Source organism: Microtus ochrogaster, linkage group LG4 (assembly GCF_000317375.1).
Source record: "Microtus ochrogaster isolate Prairie Vole_2 linkage group LG4, MicOch1.0, whole genome shotgun sequence".
NCBI classification, from domain to species: Eukaryota; Metazoa; Chordata; class Mammalia; order Rodentia; family Cricetidae; genus Microtus; species Microtus ochrogaster.
The window spans coordinates 43,803,410-43,819,509 of NC_022030.1; the positions used below are offsets into that span (position 1 = coordinate 43,803,410).

A 16,100-nucleotide genomic window follows, 5' to 3' on the forward strand; every position below is an offset into this window, starting at 1 on the left:
TATATGGTTAGTGTCTTTAAAGTCTAAAAATCTGAGCCAGGCATGGGAATCCCAGCATTTGGGAGGTAGAGGCAGGAAGATTAGGAGTTCAAAGCCAGCCTCAGTCATATATTGAGTTTGAGGCCAGCCTAGGCTACATAAGACCCTGTCTCAAACAAAAGTCTAAAAGTTGAAACAATTTAAAAACCTCACATATTTCACAGCCATCAGCCTACATGGTAAGCAATATCTGTGTGTGGTCAGAGCTTTTGCTTTGGAGTGGTTTTTGTAACTTTACATTACAAAGGACAGAGAGTGGTTGCTTTGACAAGGTCCCATTCTTTCCTATGGAGTCAGCATTCACTGTCCAGACTGAGTTCTTTCCATTGGCTGGAGTCCCCCTGCAGGTCTCTGGCCGGGAGAGGGGATCTTTCTGCAGTCTTTGTCAATGAGGAGCCTGGTGCTCTCACTCCTCGGGGCTCTCTTACGAGAGGATGGCGTTAGAGCGCCGGACAGCAATGAAATTATCAGCGCTTAAAGATCTTCTCACCGCGGCTCTACACAAGTCCTTGTATTTGTCTTCACACAATCTTGAAATGGCCTAGGAAAGGCGGTCACACAGAACACAGAGATTTAAAAAAGGAATAGAACCTTAAGAAAAATAAAGCAAAAAAACAAAGGAACACAAACTAGCTCCATGGAGTGGATGGAGACTTAACTGGCATATTCAGCCACCTTTAGATTCTAACAGATGCAGCCCCTGGGCTCTCTGAGGACAAAGGTCTAGAGTGCTCTGCCTTGGGGATGCTACTTCCTGTTAGTTTCCTAATCTTTCCAGGGTCATGAAAACTGGGTTCCTTGGGCTCTGAAGGAAAAGTGCTGGCTGAGCATGCATGAGAACTGGAGTTTGGATACCTTGGCACGTGGGAATTACACGCCTATAATTCCCGTGCTCCTAACTAGTGAAAGGAGAAAGCCAGAGTCTCAGCAAGCCATCTAGCAATCTGGTAAGCTTCCAGGTTCAATGAGACAGATGCCCTATTTCAAGATGGAAGTGGAGAGTGACTGAGGAAGACACATATCTATGGCAGCCTCTGGCCACCACACACATCCAAACTGAGTTTTCAAAGATGTAGACAGGCTTATTACATCAATATCATGTTACTTATATTTGACCTCGGATGCACCCTTGAGAAGTCTCTGAGCCATCCCTAGCCTTGTTACCACTTTTATGAAAACACTATATCCAGTATGAGAAATACACCTGCATTTTGCATCCTAAACATAGGCTTTTGTTTTAGTCGCTAATGTTGCGAATACACTCATGATCTTCTGCTGACAAATTGTAACCGAGTGAAATGCAGCAGAGTTGTGGTTTGTAGGTAGGAATAATTAAGAATATAATTTCAAAAAGCTATCCATATATGATTATGTGGGAATGCAGAGCTCCAAAAGGGAAACAATTATAACTACAAGACTGAATTGTGATCACAGGAGGCAAGATCTACCTCTCTATATAATGTAGATACTTGTGGAAACCATAAAAGGCCCAGGAAATATGATGCCAAAGAGATAATAACATCTTCAATGTGTTAATTTAGAAGCTTCCCGCTGTCCTCACAGGTGCTGGGTGGGTGGCCCCAGCCTTACCTCTAGGTTCTGTGCTCTTTCTTTGCTGAGAGGAGCAAACAGAAAATTCAGGTTGTTGTCATCTGCTAAGGAGCGAAGGTCAAAGTAGTATTTGGCATAAACACTGGCAGGAACGTTAATATTGAACTGGAGTAGCTCCAAGAAATGCCTTTCCATCTCATTCCTGGAGGAGGAGGAACACAGTACAATTTTAGTCAACTGGGCTATCTTCAAAATTATCATTCAGAGCTTCTAGAATAGGTCTAAATTTTGTTTTGGAACACATGAAGGCTACCCAGCTGGCTTAACAGAATAATGCTTAACCAAGGTAGAACTCTCCGTGGTCCTTTCGGCATCCCAGCACTCTGAGTTTGGGAGGGGAAAGGTTACATGCACTTGTGCTGCTGCCTGGCAGGCTCATTCTTCAGAGTTCCATTAGTGCAGCTGGACGACCCGTATTCCACACTCACTCACACGGCTCGCTATAGTGAGCAGATGAAAGGAATGATGTATGCTGTTTATTAGCTCTGAAGAACTTGCAGACATTTTCCCTGGGCTGATAACAGGAAGGGGCTTATTGAAGTAGAGAAGCGCCAACAAAAGGAGTGGGCACATCACCACGGCAACAAATGGATCCATCGAGAGCCACGCTATTATCTCTGAGGGGGAAAAACTCTTGAGGCAACAAGGATTCATCTCAAATAAATAAATAAATAAATAAGCCGCACTGGATGGGAAAGGAAATCCCTTCCCCCGCCCCGGCACATGAGGCTATCTATGTCAAAGGGCACAATGCAAGTTTCTGCTCACCTTGATATTACGCTAAGGTGACCAACTGTCACTACGACAGTCATGATACTCATTTTAAACTCTGGACAGCAGAGAGATCAAAGACAGACGTCTTGGCCACACTAAGCCCACTTCAGTATATTATGTCTGTTAGAACACTGTACTAACAAACCTGTTCCTGTGCTGGGAATAAAACCCTAGCCAGGACAGTGTGCACAGAGGAATGAGCTCAATATGGGGGGACATGTGTGACTGTACTGACCTTGCTGAAGGTTTAAAAAGCACAAAATGAGAGTAAACTTCACCAGTCATAACCCTGAAGAAACTATAGACAAATTATAAATACTTAAGCAAACCCAACAGGGGCTTGTCTTAGAACAGATTTTTTTCTTGGTTCTAAATTTTTTTCACTGTCTCATTCTATACGGCAAGTAGGTAAAATAAGGTTTTTTCATTTGTTAAAATTAAAGCTAAACAGTCTACTTCCAAAATTAATTTCCTGTTCACATGGCAATAAGCCTATAGAAATGTAAATCAGATAATGTTTTAATAATCAGGTAATCAAGACTTAATTTGCTACAGGAACAAACGTACTTCACTCTCCTTTTATACTTCCCTCACTAATGCATCTTAACTGTGGGGAAATACAGTCCTTCATGGGATTAACATGTCTATTAATAGAGGCTTCATCACTGAAGAAAAGCATTATGCCAACAGAATATGCACCTTCTGGGTTTTTGTTGTTGTTTTTCCCTTACATGGCTGAATACAAACCATTTACCAGCACAGCACATTTTCTGAGCAGCAGCTGCCTAGTTAACTTGTTTTTTAAAACAGAAATATATCCTAATAAGACACATACGTGGTGGAAAGTTTTGAGGAAAATCTGAGATACTGATTTTTAGCTTTTAATTTACACTAAAAAAAAAATAATAAAGGCACTACAAATAGCCAGCAGCAAGAGGAGACAAGTGCGTATCAACCTCATTGTCTTGCTCTTTGGCTCTTGACCTAAACAAAAGGCGACTGTTAGCAAGGAGCTCCCGATGCTTCTCTGCTCACAGAGTGCAGTGCTGCGTTCACGTCTGGGGAAAGCCAAATGTTTGCCCGCATCTTTTCTGGTCTTACAACTACAGCTAGAGCCCCTGGAAGCGGAGTTTAGGTTTTAGATGTTTTCAGCTGCCATTCATAGTACATATTACATATTTTGCTTCTTCCCAGGACCAGTTTGTAGACGACTGACATAGTGACTTGGTGACTTCCAAAAGTACGTCCATCTGTTTCAGATTTTGTTGCCACATAAGATACCTACCAGTGCCACAACGAACGTGGCCATTTTCACCAGCTGCTGCCAACAGTGGTCCCTTAGTGACTTAAGTTATAAACAGTCTGGTAATTCTGAGTGACGGTCCTAACTACAGGAATAGGTAACTTCTATTACTCTCAGTATATCCTGATCTTCCTGTGGTGGTCAATATAATCAAGGAGTTTCTGCATCACTATGCTATTTCTTAAGTACTCCCCACAGAGACATTCTCACTGTCAGAGTTTGCGGGAAACCTCTCTGATGCTCCTCTTGCTTGCAGACTGCACAGCCTTCCCTTCACTGCATGAGCACTGGACTGAAGCCCATGGTACACTCCAACACCAGGCTAGTGGCCATCACTAAGGCCATGCTCTCAGCAATTTTGGGCCTGCAGGGGGCTGCTCTGACTGGACAAGGGCTGAGGGTGCTCATTTTCTGGTGAAGGCCCTGAGCTGCTTCTAGGACTGCCTGCCTGAGAGGAATCCTGGAGCTTCCGAGCCCATCAAGACCAGTTTCTAAAAACAAACACTCCACATGGAGAGGAGGCAGGAGCATCTCTTGAAACTTTTACTTTTGTACCTCATAATTTCTGTTATAGATGCTCAGATTTTAAAAAAAAAAAAAAGTTAGTGTAGGTCCAGCAGAAGTGACTACACAATGAAACAGGCTACAGCTGCAGCCTTGCACAGGTGCAGAGGCTCTAAAACACGAACACTTGCAGGCCCTTAAAATGGGAGAGAATAGTGATTTTAAAAAGCGAAAGTGTTATGTTGTCCTTGCAAAGGTCACCAAAGTCACAAGAAAAATACCTCTCAGTTTATCAAACACATTATAAATACTACATCAGTTAATGAAAGAAAATACAGACTGTTACACAGCTGGACTGAAAGAATAATTTTATGTCTGTTTCCACTGACTGTTTAAAACGACCTTTAAAAACATCCTTTAAGTTTTATGTAAAACTTTATGGGAGCAAATTAAGAGTACTAGAAAATGGTTAGGAAGTTCAGCGAAACCTTACGAACTCACATGTCCTCAACGGTGATGTCCTTGAGGATCTGGCAGTAGTCCACATTCCATACAGCCTGGTCATCCCACACCTTAGAGGCAAGAAGAATGGCTCCCAAAACAATTCTTTTCCAGTTAGTGGGACAAATGTCAATCTCAGCGTAAGTTAAGAGTCTCTCCAAGTAAACCTGCAAAAGTAGAGCACTGGTCTTCAGTTCAGAGCTGTGTTTATGAGTGACAGGCCTCCTCTGTGTTTTACTAGGCAGTGCTGCAGAGACCTCAGCAGGTGGTCAGACTTCTCTGCTGCCTACCCTGTCCCTTAGGAACAGGCGTCCTGAAGAGAGCTATAATCTTCATGCTTGCAGAGCAGCCAGCAGGCCAGTGCAGACTCGGGCTGTTCAGTAACCCCAAGTCTCTCCCCATGGAATTGTACATGGTTTTACAGCTGCCAGTCTTCAGTCCATAAGAACCCTGTGTGGAAGGAGGACAAGAGAGCCTCCCAGTGGCTACTGGGCAGACAGCACCACAGGCACAGTGCCTTCATAAGGAATCACCTGCACCCAAGGGCGGTCCTTTACACCTCGGTTCTCCAAGAAGCCATTTTCTCTCTTGTGGCTTTAAGGTGGTAGTGGAGCTGCCAGTTTATCCTCGGAACTCTTAAAGTGGCCAGCAGTTTGTGAGCCATTCTCATGAGTGTTCCTAAACCTATCTAAGGCCTTTGCTATAACCAACTGGGTGAAGTTACTTGAGTTTAGTGAAGACTGTGGAGCAAGCTAGGAGTTGTTACTTCAAAATTCTCTCTGAAAGGCATCAGTTGTTCTTTGGTATCCAAGGGAGATTGTTTTTAGGCTCAAAAATGCTTAAGACCCATACATACATACATATGTACGTGTGAGTGCGTGTATATATATGGCGTGTGTGTGTGGGGGGGTGTGGGTGTATGGCAGTGTTTGCATATAACCCTTCCTTGCTTTGTGAGGCAGGGTATCACTAAGTAGCTCAGACTGGCTCTGAACTTGTGATCCTTCTGCTTCAGTCTCCCAAGAGCAACGATTACATACATGAGCCACCCTGCTCAGCCCATATATGCTTTAAAAATCACCTTTAGATTAGTGACAATGGTAAAATCACTGTACATGTGTAAATGCTAATGCCAATCTGTTTGGAGAATGACAAAGATTTGTATCCTACAGTTGGCAGAGACCAGGTGCTGAGCTCTGATGTGGAAGGCACCCCATAAATGGTATGTAAGCGCTTTATATCAAGAAGAGTCAGTCACTGTCTTAAGGTCATTAGACTAATGGCTCAGATTTTGGAAGGTTGCCCACCAAACACTGCATGTTCTCAGTGACGCTACCTTCCCATCCACACACTTGGCACTGCCAAGTACCTACGGAATGAGTCTTTCTCAGAGACAGTCAAGAGCACTGGAGCACTGCACAGCCTGGCTGCCGTTTCCCAACAGGTATGTTAGGTGCCATCACACAGCTGAACACTTGCCCTCCCGTGTCTTTTCCCCAACTGAAGCCAGCTCTTCTATGTGAAGGCTTGACTCCATCCCACTGTGAACAACACCTGCCCCCAAATGGCTTTCTTTTTTGAAGTCTTTCCCCCCTGCCAGAGATCTAGTTCAACATAAATGTTTAGATTGCTCTGATGCCGCTCACCACACTCCCAAGAGCTGCTTCTCAAGCTTCCCAGATCATGCACATAACAGCTCACCTCCAGCCCACTACTTAGTGCACACACTTGGGTGTGCCTCTGGCTGTTATCACTATTCTAAAATAGCTCTAGCCATGCTCATCACTCCTTCACTTACAAACAAATATGTTTTTACTCCAACTCTTCCAATGTCTAGTTGAAGAAGCCCAAACTATGTTACCCTATCCAATCTGCAAGCAGTATGTGTTCTTGCTATCGTCAATGGAAACCTGATAACTTCCTATCCTGGGCCATTTCCCAATGCTTGCCTGTATGCACCCTAACACTCTGTTGGCCTCTATTCTGGCCTCCAATCACAGTCTACCCCTCCAAGAACAGGAAAGCCTCCTAAATTAAGATCATTTTCCCCCTGCTCAAGACTTACAAAAGTTACTAGTCAACCTGGAACCGTTTCCCTGTGGAATTGGTCCTGGCATCTCCTCTCCCGATTCCCTTAGTCCGCACGCCCACCACATGGCCATCCTGCTTTCCTTGAGCACATAGAATGTTCTTGCATCAGTTCTGACAGTGCTCCCAACCTATCAAATATAAGCTTGCCTTCCTCTTTGCAGTTAGGCCATTGTTCAAATGCCACTTCTCTGAGGAGGTCTTTTACTCATGCTATCTAAACAGAAAGCTCTCTGGTCACCTAGCGTTCACCACGCTCAATTTTCATGGCATACAACAACTATCTGAGACTGCAAAAACACCTGTGATCTTCCTCATTAGAATATGCACTCTGTTTTTATTTTTTGTTTTTTGAGACAGGGTTTCTCTGTGTAGCTTTGGAGCCTCTCTTGGCACTCATAGAGATCCACCTGCCTCTGCTTCTCAAGTGCTGGGATTAAAGGTGTGCACCACCACCGCCTGCCTAGAATATACACTCTTAGGGCAAGACTTTAGTCCCTTCTGTTCTCTACTCTGCCCCCGAGCTGCAACAATGGTGTAGAGCAGCACACTTCTGCCTCACAGCATCTGCCATTGTGGGAACATACTTATCTTGACTTCTATTATTCATTCCTGGATTTCTTCCTGGTGTGCTTGGCCTCCTCCTTTACAGAATCATCTCCTAAATATTGATGGTAGATCTGTGAGGGCTGTCCTGTGAGGGCTGTCCATTTTACTGTAAACATTCTCTGCACTTCAACAAATACTTTAAAGTCTTTATCCCTGACTCAAATTCATTCTTCAGTCCTGTATATTTAAAATTTACAAGGACCCCCCCCCCTCCACCGGTCTCCACCCTGCATTCCCTACCTCCATGGCAGAAGTGCCCACTGGGCCTCTACTCAGGCACACATCAGAGTCAAGTGGATGCTAAAGCAGTAGGACCAACCTAAGGACTCTTTCCTCAGGTCCACACATTTGACTTTTCACTATGAATTTACTGCTGGGGCAGTAGAATTCCAACCACTTGAACAGCACCCATTATTCAAAATGATCTCTAGGCCGGGCGGTGGTGGCGCACGCCTTTAATCCCAGCACTCGGGAGGCAGAGGTAGGCGGATCTCTGTGAGTTCGAGACCAGCCTGGTCTACAAAGCCAGTTCCAGGACAGGCTCCAAAACCACAGAGAAACCCTGTCTCGAAAAACCAAACCAAACCAAACCAAACCAAACCAAACCAAACCAAAACAAAACAAAACAAAATGATCTCTAGGCCTTCTGGATGGGTGACACAAAGGTCAGGCCACACAGCTGCAGCTCAGTAAGGTCACAAAGTCTCTCTAAGAACTGGTGCTACACACCTGGGAACTTCATAGGCAGACACAAGGCAGCGGAGGTGGGGGAGCACCCATCATCCAAGAACAAAGAACGGGGCAGAGATCAATCACAGCACACAACAGAAGCACCTGGGGCTGCAGCCTGGCATGTGCCCTAAACTGCACTGATCCAGTTTCCATGAACCACTTGAGTCTGTTACTGCCCCATTAACATGTCCTGTGTATGTGTACTGAGGTATGGAAGGGAACTCCCTCTTACTGCCTTTATCAGAAAATGCTTTGTGATAATAAAAGCAATGGCAACTTTTAAACCATAATGAAGGCTAAATGCAGATATGTCTCTTTGCATTCCTTGAAAAGGTTCCTCTTACTAAAGTTCTTATGATAATTCCAGGGATTAAACATATCTGGGTACAAACTTTCTAATAAAGCTTGATCAGAAGGGAATAGCTTACCAACGTCACTATTGCACATTCTGCTGTCAGCTGTGCAGCGCTAAAAAGTGTACGGACAAATCTGTAAATAAATTTGTGTTCAGGGTCATGCTTAAAGTACTCCTCTGGAACTTTCTCTCTCTGAAAGAAAAACAATATAAACATTGACTGAAGGACATTTTACGTATTCTTAAGATAGCAGTCTTTTCATCGTGCCCACATGTCTTCAAGATAACGTCGACTGGGTACTACGGTTGCCTTTTAAGCACTTACCATGTATATTTGTATATATGTGTGTGGACAGGCACAGCCATGGGGTCAGACATGTCCTCAGGCTTGGCAGCAAATGCTTTTACCTACAGAGCCATCTTGTTGGCCTAGGTGGTTTGACTTAGTTTTTTATTTCATTTTTTGTTGGTATGTTTGTTTTGAGGCAGGGTTCACTTTGTAGCCCTGGCTGTGTTGGAACTCACTATGTAGATCAGGCTGGCCTTGAATTTTAGAGGTCCACCTGCCTCTTCCTCCTGAGTTTGGAGACCGAAAGGTGTGCGTTCATCATGCCCAGTGACTTTCAGTTTTTTTTAAATATTAACATTGTGGATCTTACAGTCAATTGGCATGAGGACATTTCAGGCAATGACGGATCAAATATATAGTATCAGTTCCATAAAATATCAACAATTAATACTGTAGCCATCTGAGATAAGTATTCTATGATGTTGGCAGAAGAATGAAATCACATAACACATATGATGTACCCACAGTCAAGCAATATATGGCTGTACCATAATTATCCACATCCATTCATAATTATTTTTTGGCCACGACTACAAGTATCATTCATAATTTATTAAAAAGACACACAAGCATAAGCTCAAAAAATTTATACCCCTCTATTTTCCTCCTTAACTTTTTCAATTCTTTTTATGCTGAAACCTTACTAATCCTAATATGTCACAAGGGTCATACCTGTCTACAATGAACTTTGAAAAAAAAAAAACATTTTTAAAAAGTTTCCTGTAACCATAGGCTCTTAACAATGACTTGTCCATATAACACTCACCAGCCACTCTTAAGTATCAAGAGTGGCCCACATATGCCCGAGGAAGTGATTTCTTAAGTTTTTATAGGTTCTTTGTTTGCTTTCTGATTGATTACTTTGGTTCTTTTTCAAGTCAGGGTCTTACTGTGTTGCACAGGCTATTCTCCAAATCACTGTCCTGCTGCAACCTTCAAGGTATGGAGATTACAGGTGTACCCAACCATACCTGGCTTATACCATTTTAACTGATTTAAAGTTTCCTAATTTTCTTGAGAGATTGTACATATTTGTTGAATTTATTTACAAATATTTATACAGTTTGATGTTACTGAAGATGATCTGTTGAAAAGCTGGGTTTTCTGATATTTAGACAATCCAGTTTTTCCCTTAGGTATGTCCCTTGACATAGCAGCAAGCCTGTTGTTCTCTATCACAGTCATGAAACAAGGCTCCTTAATCTAGGAGCAACTTTCTCTATCAATCGCAAAAATAAAAAAAAACAAAAAAAAAAAAAACAAAAAAAAAAAACAAGCATGGAATAAACACAGCTCTAGGAAAGAAAAATACAACTTAAAAACAAAACAAATAGGTACTTACTGTGAGTGGATGTGATCTCTCATCAAAAATGTCCAGGGATCTATTTGCATCCCTATAAAGTTCAACAGGCAACACAGGCTGTTAGCGTCTTAGTTAAACTGTGAACGTAGGGGCTGAAATAGAAGCCCAGCCTTTAATAAAGCAACAGTTTACAATTCCTCCTGGATTCCATCTTCAAACCTCTTCCTATTCAGTTCTGCAACATCTCCACCAGTTAGTGGTGTCAATAACCAAATCAGTCAACAACTTACAACTTGGGTGGAGTTTAAATTTCACAAGTTTCTGCCTCTCTTTAGTTCTCTGCATTATGTTTATTTTTAAATTATGCACTTGCTTCTTTAAATAGTTACGAATTAAAACTTAGATGCCCTTTTTATTTTAAAACATCACTTTTTCTTTTTCATGTTTTTTTTTTTTTACTTAAAGGTTGAGCAGACAAATAGCCCACGTATTTAAGCACTGCGTCTCTGCAGTTGTGGACTCATGAGGAGTCCCCTGAGCAGGAGGCACACGGCCCCGACTGTCCATCGCATTAGAGCACTGCCTGCTCCTCACTGCCGTGCGCTGTGCTGACTGAGAAAGCAATGTGCACACACTCCTTGTTACCTTCTCCACTGCCACTGGACTTGTGTTTTATAAGCCTGCTGCTGAGCTCTCCAGCCTTTGATGAAGCAGGAAACTAATGTCACTAAATCCTGACCCTTCTTTTTCACGCGCAGTGTTTGTGATTTACCTGTGAACTCAACCAGCTCCTTATTACAGAATATCATTTTTATGAATAACCACAACTACTCTCAAAGATGGATGTAGTGGGCCTGTCACTTTGAGGAAAATATAATTTGTCATGATAAAATTCAAGCTGTCAAGCTTTTGGAAGACGTGTGCATTGTGATACATGCCCGACAGCTTTCCAGTGCTCACAAAGGTGATCATTACTTCCCTGTGACAGGACATGCCATGGAACTATGTACTAAAGATTCAATGAGTGTAATGTACCAGCTCACCGTGAAATATAAACTATTACCATGGAGCATTCTTATGGAGCTTTATGTAGTACTACAGAGTATCAGAAAAATCTAAAAGCTTTAAAAATAACTTCCTCTTAAATGTATGTGAATAAGAACTGGCTTCTAGCTTCTTTAAAACAGATGAAAGGGAAGAGAGAAACATGAAAATATACTTGTCTTTCTACTAAGTTATACGTTAAAGAGATTTGTAAAAATGCAAATAATGTATCTTCTCTCAATATTTTGATGGAGAAAAAGTTTTTTTTAAAAAGCAAATATGTTAAGGTGGTTCTTTGGTGTGATTTTTGATTGTCACAACGGGAGTGGACAATTGTAACATTGTTAAACATCCTACAATGCATGCAGACACAACAAGAAATTGGTTTAAAAAATTAGTAGAATCAAGCTTGAAAAGTACTGTGCTTATTACAATGTATGTTTTTAATTTTAATATATATAAAAAAGCAAGTATCGATATAAGAAAACCATACTTTTTAGAACCTTCAATAACTAAGAGCTCTTAAAGGATCTTAAGAACAAGAAACTGTAATAAGAGACTCATTTCAATATTTAATAAAAGCGCTCTACAAAGTCTGATACCCACATTACATCTTAGTACTATATATTTGGTATTATGTGAGGTAATTAGGTACAATAGTAAGACAAGTTTTAAGAAGCTCACCTGTTCTTTATGTGGTAATATATTGCTAAGGTCACACTGTGGAAGGAAAGAAAAATTATTTGAAGTAATTCATTTTATCATTTGTAAGCAGGGCTGACCTTCCCAGAAGCCCTGAAATCTTTGTTACAAAAGTACCATGAAGAACTCTTACACAACTGACAACATGCGGTGAGAAGGCATGCTTCTGTTGATTATGACCGTGTGCACGCCTGTCATCTGTCCTGTGCAAGGTGTACTATTTGTACATAGGCTTCAGTTCGTTAGCCAGTTAGTCACCACAAATGATCAGCTCCCTACGGTGAGCAATGAAAAGCCCTGCAGACGGGATAAGATCACCTCTGTGTGATTATTAGTAGATGTGGGCGAGTGCCCGGCTGTCCTGAGATAAGCAGTGCCAACAGTACAGCACAACAGCAGTAATGGCAGCTATTTCTAATGTAGTTGAAGTGAAATATCAATAGTAGACACACCCTTTAGACATGTATTACTCCTAAGCTTGCCACACATGATGGGAACTAGGGAACAGAGTTGGTTTTTTTTTTCCATCTGCCCTTACCAGCTAAAACAAAACTCAAAAAATATTTGAGGGAAGGCAAATCTGAATTTTAGAAGTAGTTATATATATTTTAAATTTAAAAATTTGGATTTTGTAACATTACTGACATTGAAGATGGATACTTCTACAGTGCTTCCGTTTTACCCTCAGACTGATTTTAAAATCACACACAAAATTGGTTCCGAGAAGGACCACTAAGATTTTAGATTTACATGACAGCTCACACAACAACCACGTTTACAGAAAAGGGAGAACTGATGCAGATAAGGCCCCCCGAGCAGACGGCCACAGTCCTGAATTCTCATTAAGCAGTGGCTCCCACACTGCCTCCCACTGCAGTCCGAGCAATTGGCATGGGGCACGACTTGGGCATCAACATTACTTCTCGGGTTCCCAGGGAGATTGCCAAGGGGCTATGGTTAAGGTCAAAGGACTTGCCTGGACACTTTTTGACAATGCAATTAGTGCCTCACATGCATCTCCCTCCTTAAAGGGACTAGGAATTGAGGGAAAGGCAAATTGAGAAAAATGCATGTGCTCACAGATATGTATTTTTCTTTTCTTAGAGATAAGTCTCATGTAACCGAGGCTGGCCCTTAACTTGCTATGTAGCCGAGGATGAGCTGGAACTCCTGAATCCTGCCACCTCAGCCTCCCAATTGCATCAACATTACTTCTCGGGTTCCCAGGGAGATTGCCAAGGGGCTATGGTTAAGGTCAAAGGACTTGCCTGGACACTTTTTGACAATGCAATTAGTGCCTCACATGCATCTCCCTCCTTAAAGGGACTAGGAATTGAGGGAAAGGCAAATTGAGAAAAATGCATGTGCTCACAGACATGTATTTTTCTTTTCTTAGAGATAAGTCTCATGTAACCGAGGCTGGCCCTTAACTTGCTATGTAGCCGAGGATGAGCTGGAACTCCTGAATCCTGCCACCTCAGCCTCCCAATTGCTGGGATTACAGATATGAGCTGCCATGTTCATTTTGCAGGCATGTATACTGGAAAAAGTTGTGAGTCAAAATGATTTCTTAATCTCCTTGAAAGGCATACATTATTGCCTATAATAAAACACTTTTCAAACTCTTTCCTAAAAGTCAATTTGCTCTAATTTTCTTGGTTGACTTCATCATGTAAATGTATCCATTTTTAGAATTTAATTAAAGAAGACAAATTAAAACTATCCTTCAAAAGTAGCTTCCAAAAAATTAGATTACATCGAGTTGGGGGAGGGGCATGAAGCCGATTAGTTTGACAGCGCTGCTGTTGGAATATGCACTGAATTATAGATAGAAACAGCAGGATCCTTTGAATTTGAAGCGATCTGAGGACTCTAATGAAACTTCAATCATCTTTTTGCAAATACCAACACTCAGTCTTTACTTAACAGAAGACTGAGAACTGGGGTTTGGTTTTGCTAACACACAATTTAATCTCAACGCTGTGGTGAGTATAAAAGGAGAGGCACATGATGATGATGAAGAACTTGCAGCTTTTAAATGAAGAAATTACTGACAATTGGCCAAAACAAATTTAAAATGCTAGTACATTAGAAACAAAATTAGGTTTATAAGTTGATTACTATTTGAGACTAAGGGGTAAAGTTAGGGAAAAAGGCATTTACACCCCAAACAAGCATTTCCCAAACTACATTTAATAAAAAAAAATCAAAATTTAACATACCCAAGAAACATTGCCTGGAAAACTCCAATGCAGTGGGAAAAGTTCTGCATTTTTGGGGGAGGGGGTGTTACTGTATCAATCTGAACTCATCTTAGGGTATTTCAAGTTATTTCCAACTATAACCTATATATGAGGCTGCTGTGTCCTGTGGCGCCAGGGAGAGGGCAGCTTTCAAAGCAGTGAGCATTGTGCAGGCCTGTGAGCAGTGAAGAGCTACCTGGTCTAGAACATCTGCTCTGTCCACAGTGCTGTCACACTGTAGATGCACCCAACAGCTGCAGACTTCCCCGGGACTTCTCACTAACGGGCTCTCCTTTCCACCACGCAGTTTAAAATACAATGGAAGTTGAAACTTTACATTTAGTCCCTTAAAAGTCAGTATCTAATTGACCCCCATTTCTTGGAACGGGGTGCTTAATAGATAATCAAATGACTGAAATCACCAAAAATGGCTGGGATGCTTTTAGCAGAGGGGTCTGTTACTCAGTGCTTGGCAGCCTAGTTGTACTCACCATTTTATTGTGGTTCTAAGGTTAGGCTGGCTGACTGTGCTGTCATCTAGAAATATTGTTGAGCATGAGCTATACTTTTTAGTAAGGTGCCCTGGAGATACCTGAAGGGGAAGGGAAATAGAAGAGAATGTCACAGTAAGTTAAACCTATAAAATGTGCTCTTTTTCCTTGGTTAAAAGGTCAAATGATAAAGCATTAATGTATTTTTACAGTCTATGAACTGGCTGGCGTAGCAGCATGTGTGGCTCTGCAGGGAAACCACTGGAGGCTTTTAATGTCCCCAGATCATGTCTGGGGAATGGGTTGTAAAATGCAGCTCTTGGTATGATACCTATAAAACCAAACCTGTCAAGTACCTATTACCAATTTCCTTTATAAATGGTACAAAAAGTTTTAAGTAAGATTTCAGTGTTTTTTCTTAAATAAAAGGCAGCTTTCTACTTCTATACCATCACTTTAATAAAATACAATGCCTTCAAGAGCATCATCAAACTATAGTAAATACAAGGTGAACACTAAGTATCTTTGTGGCTGAAAGTGTTCTGAAGTCAGAGTTGGTGTGCCTGGCTGCTCACCTGCCAACAAGCCAGGGGCCACAAGTTTCTCTAAGCCCACTCCCTTAAGCGTTAGCATTTCCTCACATCTGAGAACAGAGGCTTCATGTCATGTGAAAGCACAGTGCCACCTGGTACTTAAATGCAAACTCAAGTGTGGATTCTCCCCTAGCCATTTAGCACACATCACAACACCTTCCTGCTGCTCTCCGCTGCAGATGCCATTGTCTCCCTCTTTGTCCTTGGACCCCACCTACCTTCTAGCACACCTCTGCCAACAACCACACCACAGAATGTTTCTCTTTGGGTACCCTAAACTGCCTGCAGGATATCCCCCTCATACAAATCTAAGCCTCTCCAGAGAAGGACTCTCAATACCCCTACCACCAAATGCTGAGCACACAATCTTAACAGCTTATGGAGTAAAAATATTTGAAGAATTATTAGTTAAGAATTATAGTGCTGGAGCTTGTAAGCTTAAGGCCCTGGGTTCAACTCTAGAACTGAAAGATTAACTATAAATTGGGAGATGAATCTTACCACAGACATAAACTAGTGAAGAACTATCTACAGTGTCACTGGGAAGAAGACGACTCTTTGAGCCCTCTCAACAATCTTTAAAACACTTTAGAAGTATCCATTCATTTGCAAGAATACAGCCATATCAGACAATGGAACAGCCTAAAGTATGTTAAGACCCATATAGTCCATGGTCAAATAGTGTCACTGAATGAAGATCAACAGCAACATTCTTTAAAACAGAATACCAAAAACTTAACATTCTTAGAAAACAACAAAAACCACTAATTCAGATGCGCCTTCCTTTCCTCCTGGAACTAATGATTCCTATCATACTATCACTTTGTGATAATTCAGATGCGCCTCCCTTTCCTCCTGG

The 16,100-nt window shown here is 41.8% G+C and overlaps 1 protein-coding gene across 2 annotated transcripts in view; it reads right to left on the reverse strand.

The window, feature by feature from the left end:
- Window positions 1–16,100, reverse strand: part of Ccnyl1 (cyclin Y like 1) — a 31,983-nt gene continuing 15,883 nt past the window's right edge. Inside the window, exons 4-10 of one of the 2 annotated variants that reach the window (XM_005361471.1) lie at window positions 14,649–14,749; window positions 11,897–11,932; window positions 10,208–10,259; window positions 8,590–8,709; window positions 4,733–4,899; window positions 1,630–1,792; window positions 1–580 (exon numbers count right to left, since the gene is read on the reverse strand). In XM_005361471.1, coding sequence (XP_005361528.1) covers window positions 464–580; window positions 1,630–1,792; window positions 4,733–4,899; window positions 8,590–8,709; window positions 10,208–10,259; window positions 11,897–11,932; window positions 14,649–14,749 — 756 coding nt within the window. In that variant the 3' untranslated portion in view covers window positions 1–463. The remainder of the gene's footprint in view (window positions 581–1,629; window positions 1,793–4,732; window positions 4,900–8,589; window positions 8,710–10,207; window positions 10,260–11,896; window positions 11,933–14,648; window positions 14,750–16,100) is intronic. The other variant, XM_005361472.1, reaches the window with a different exon arrangement.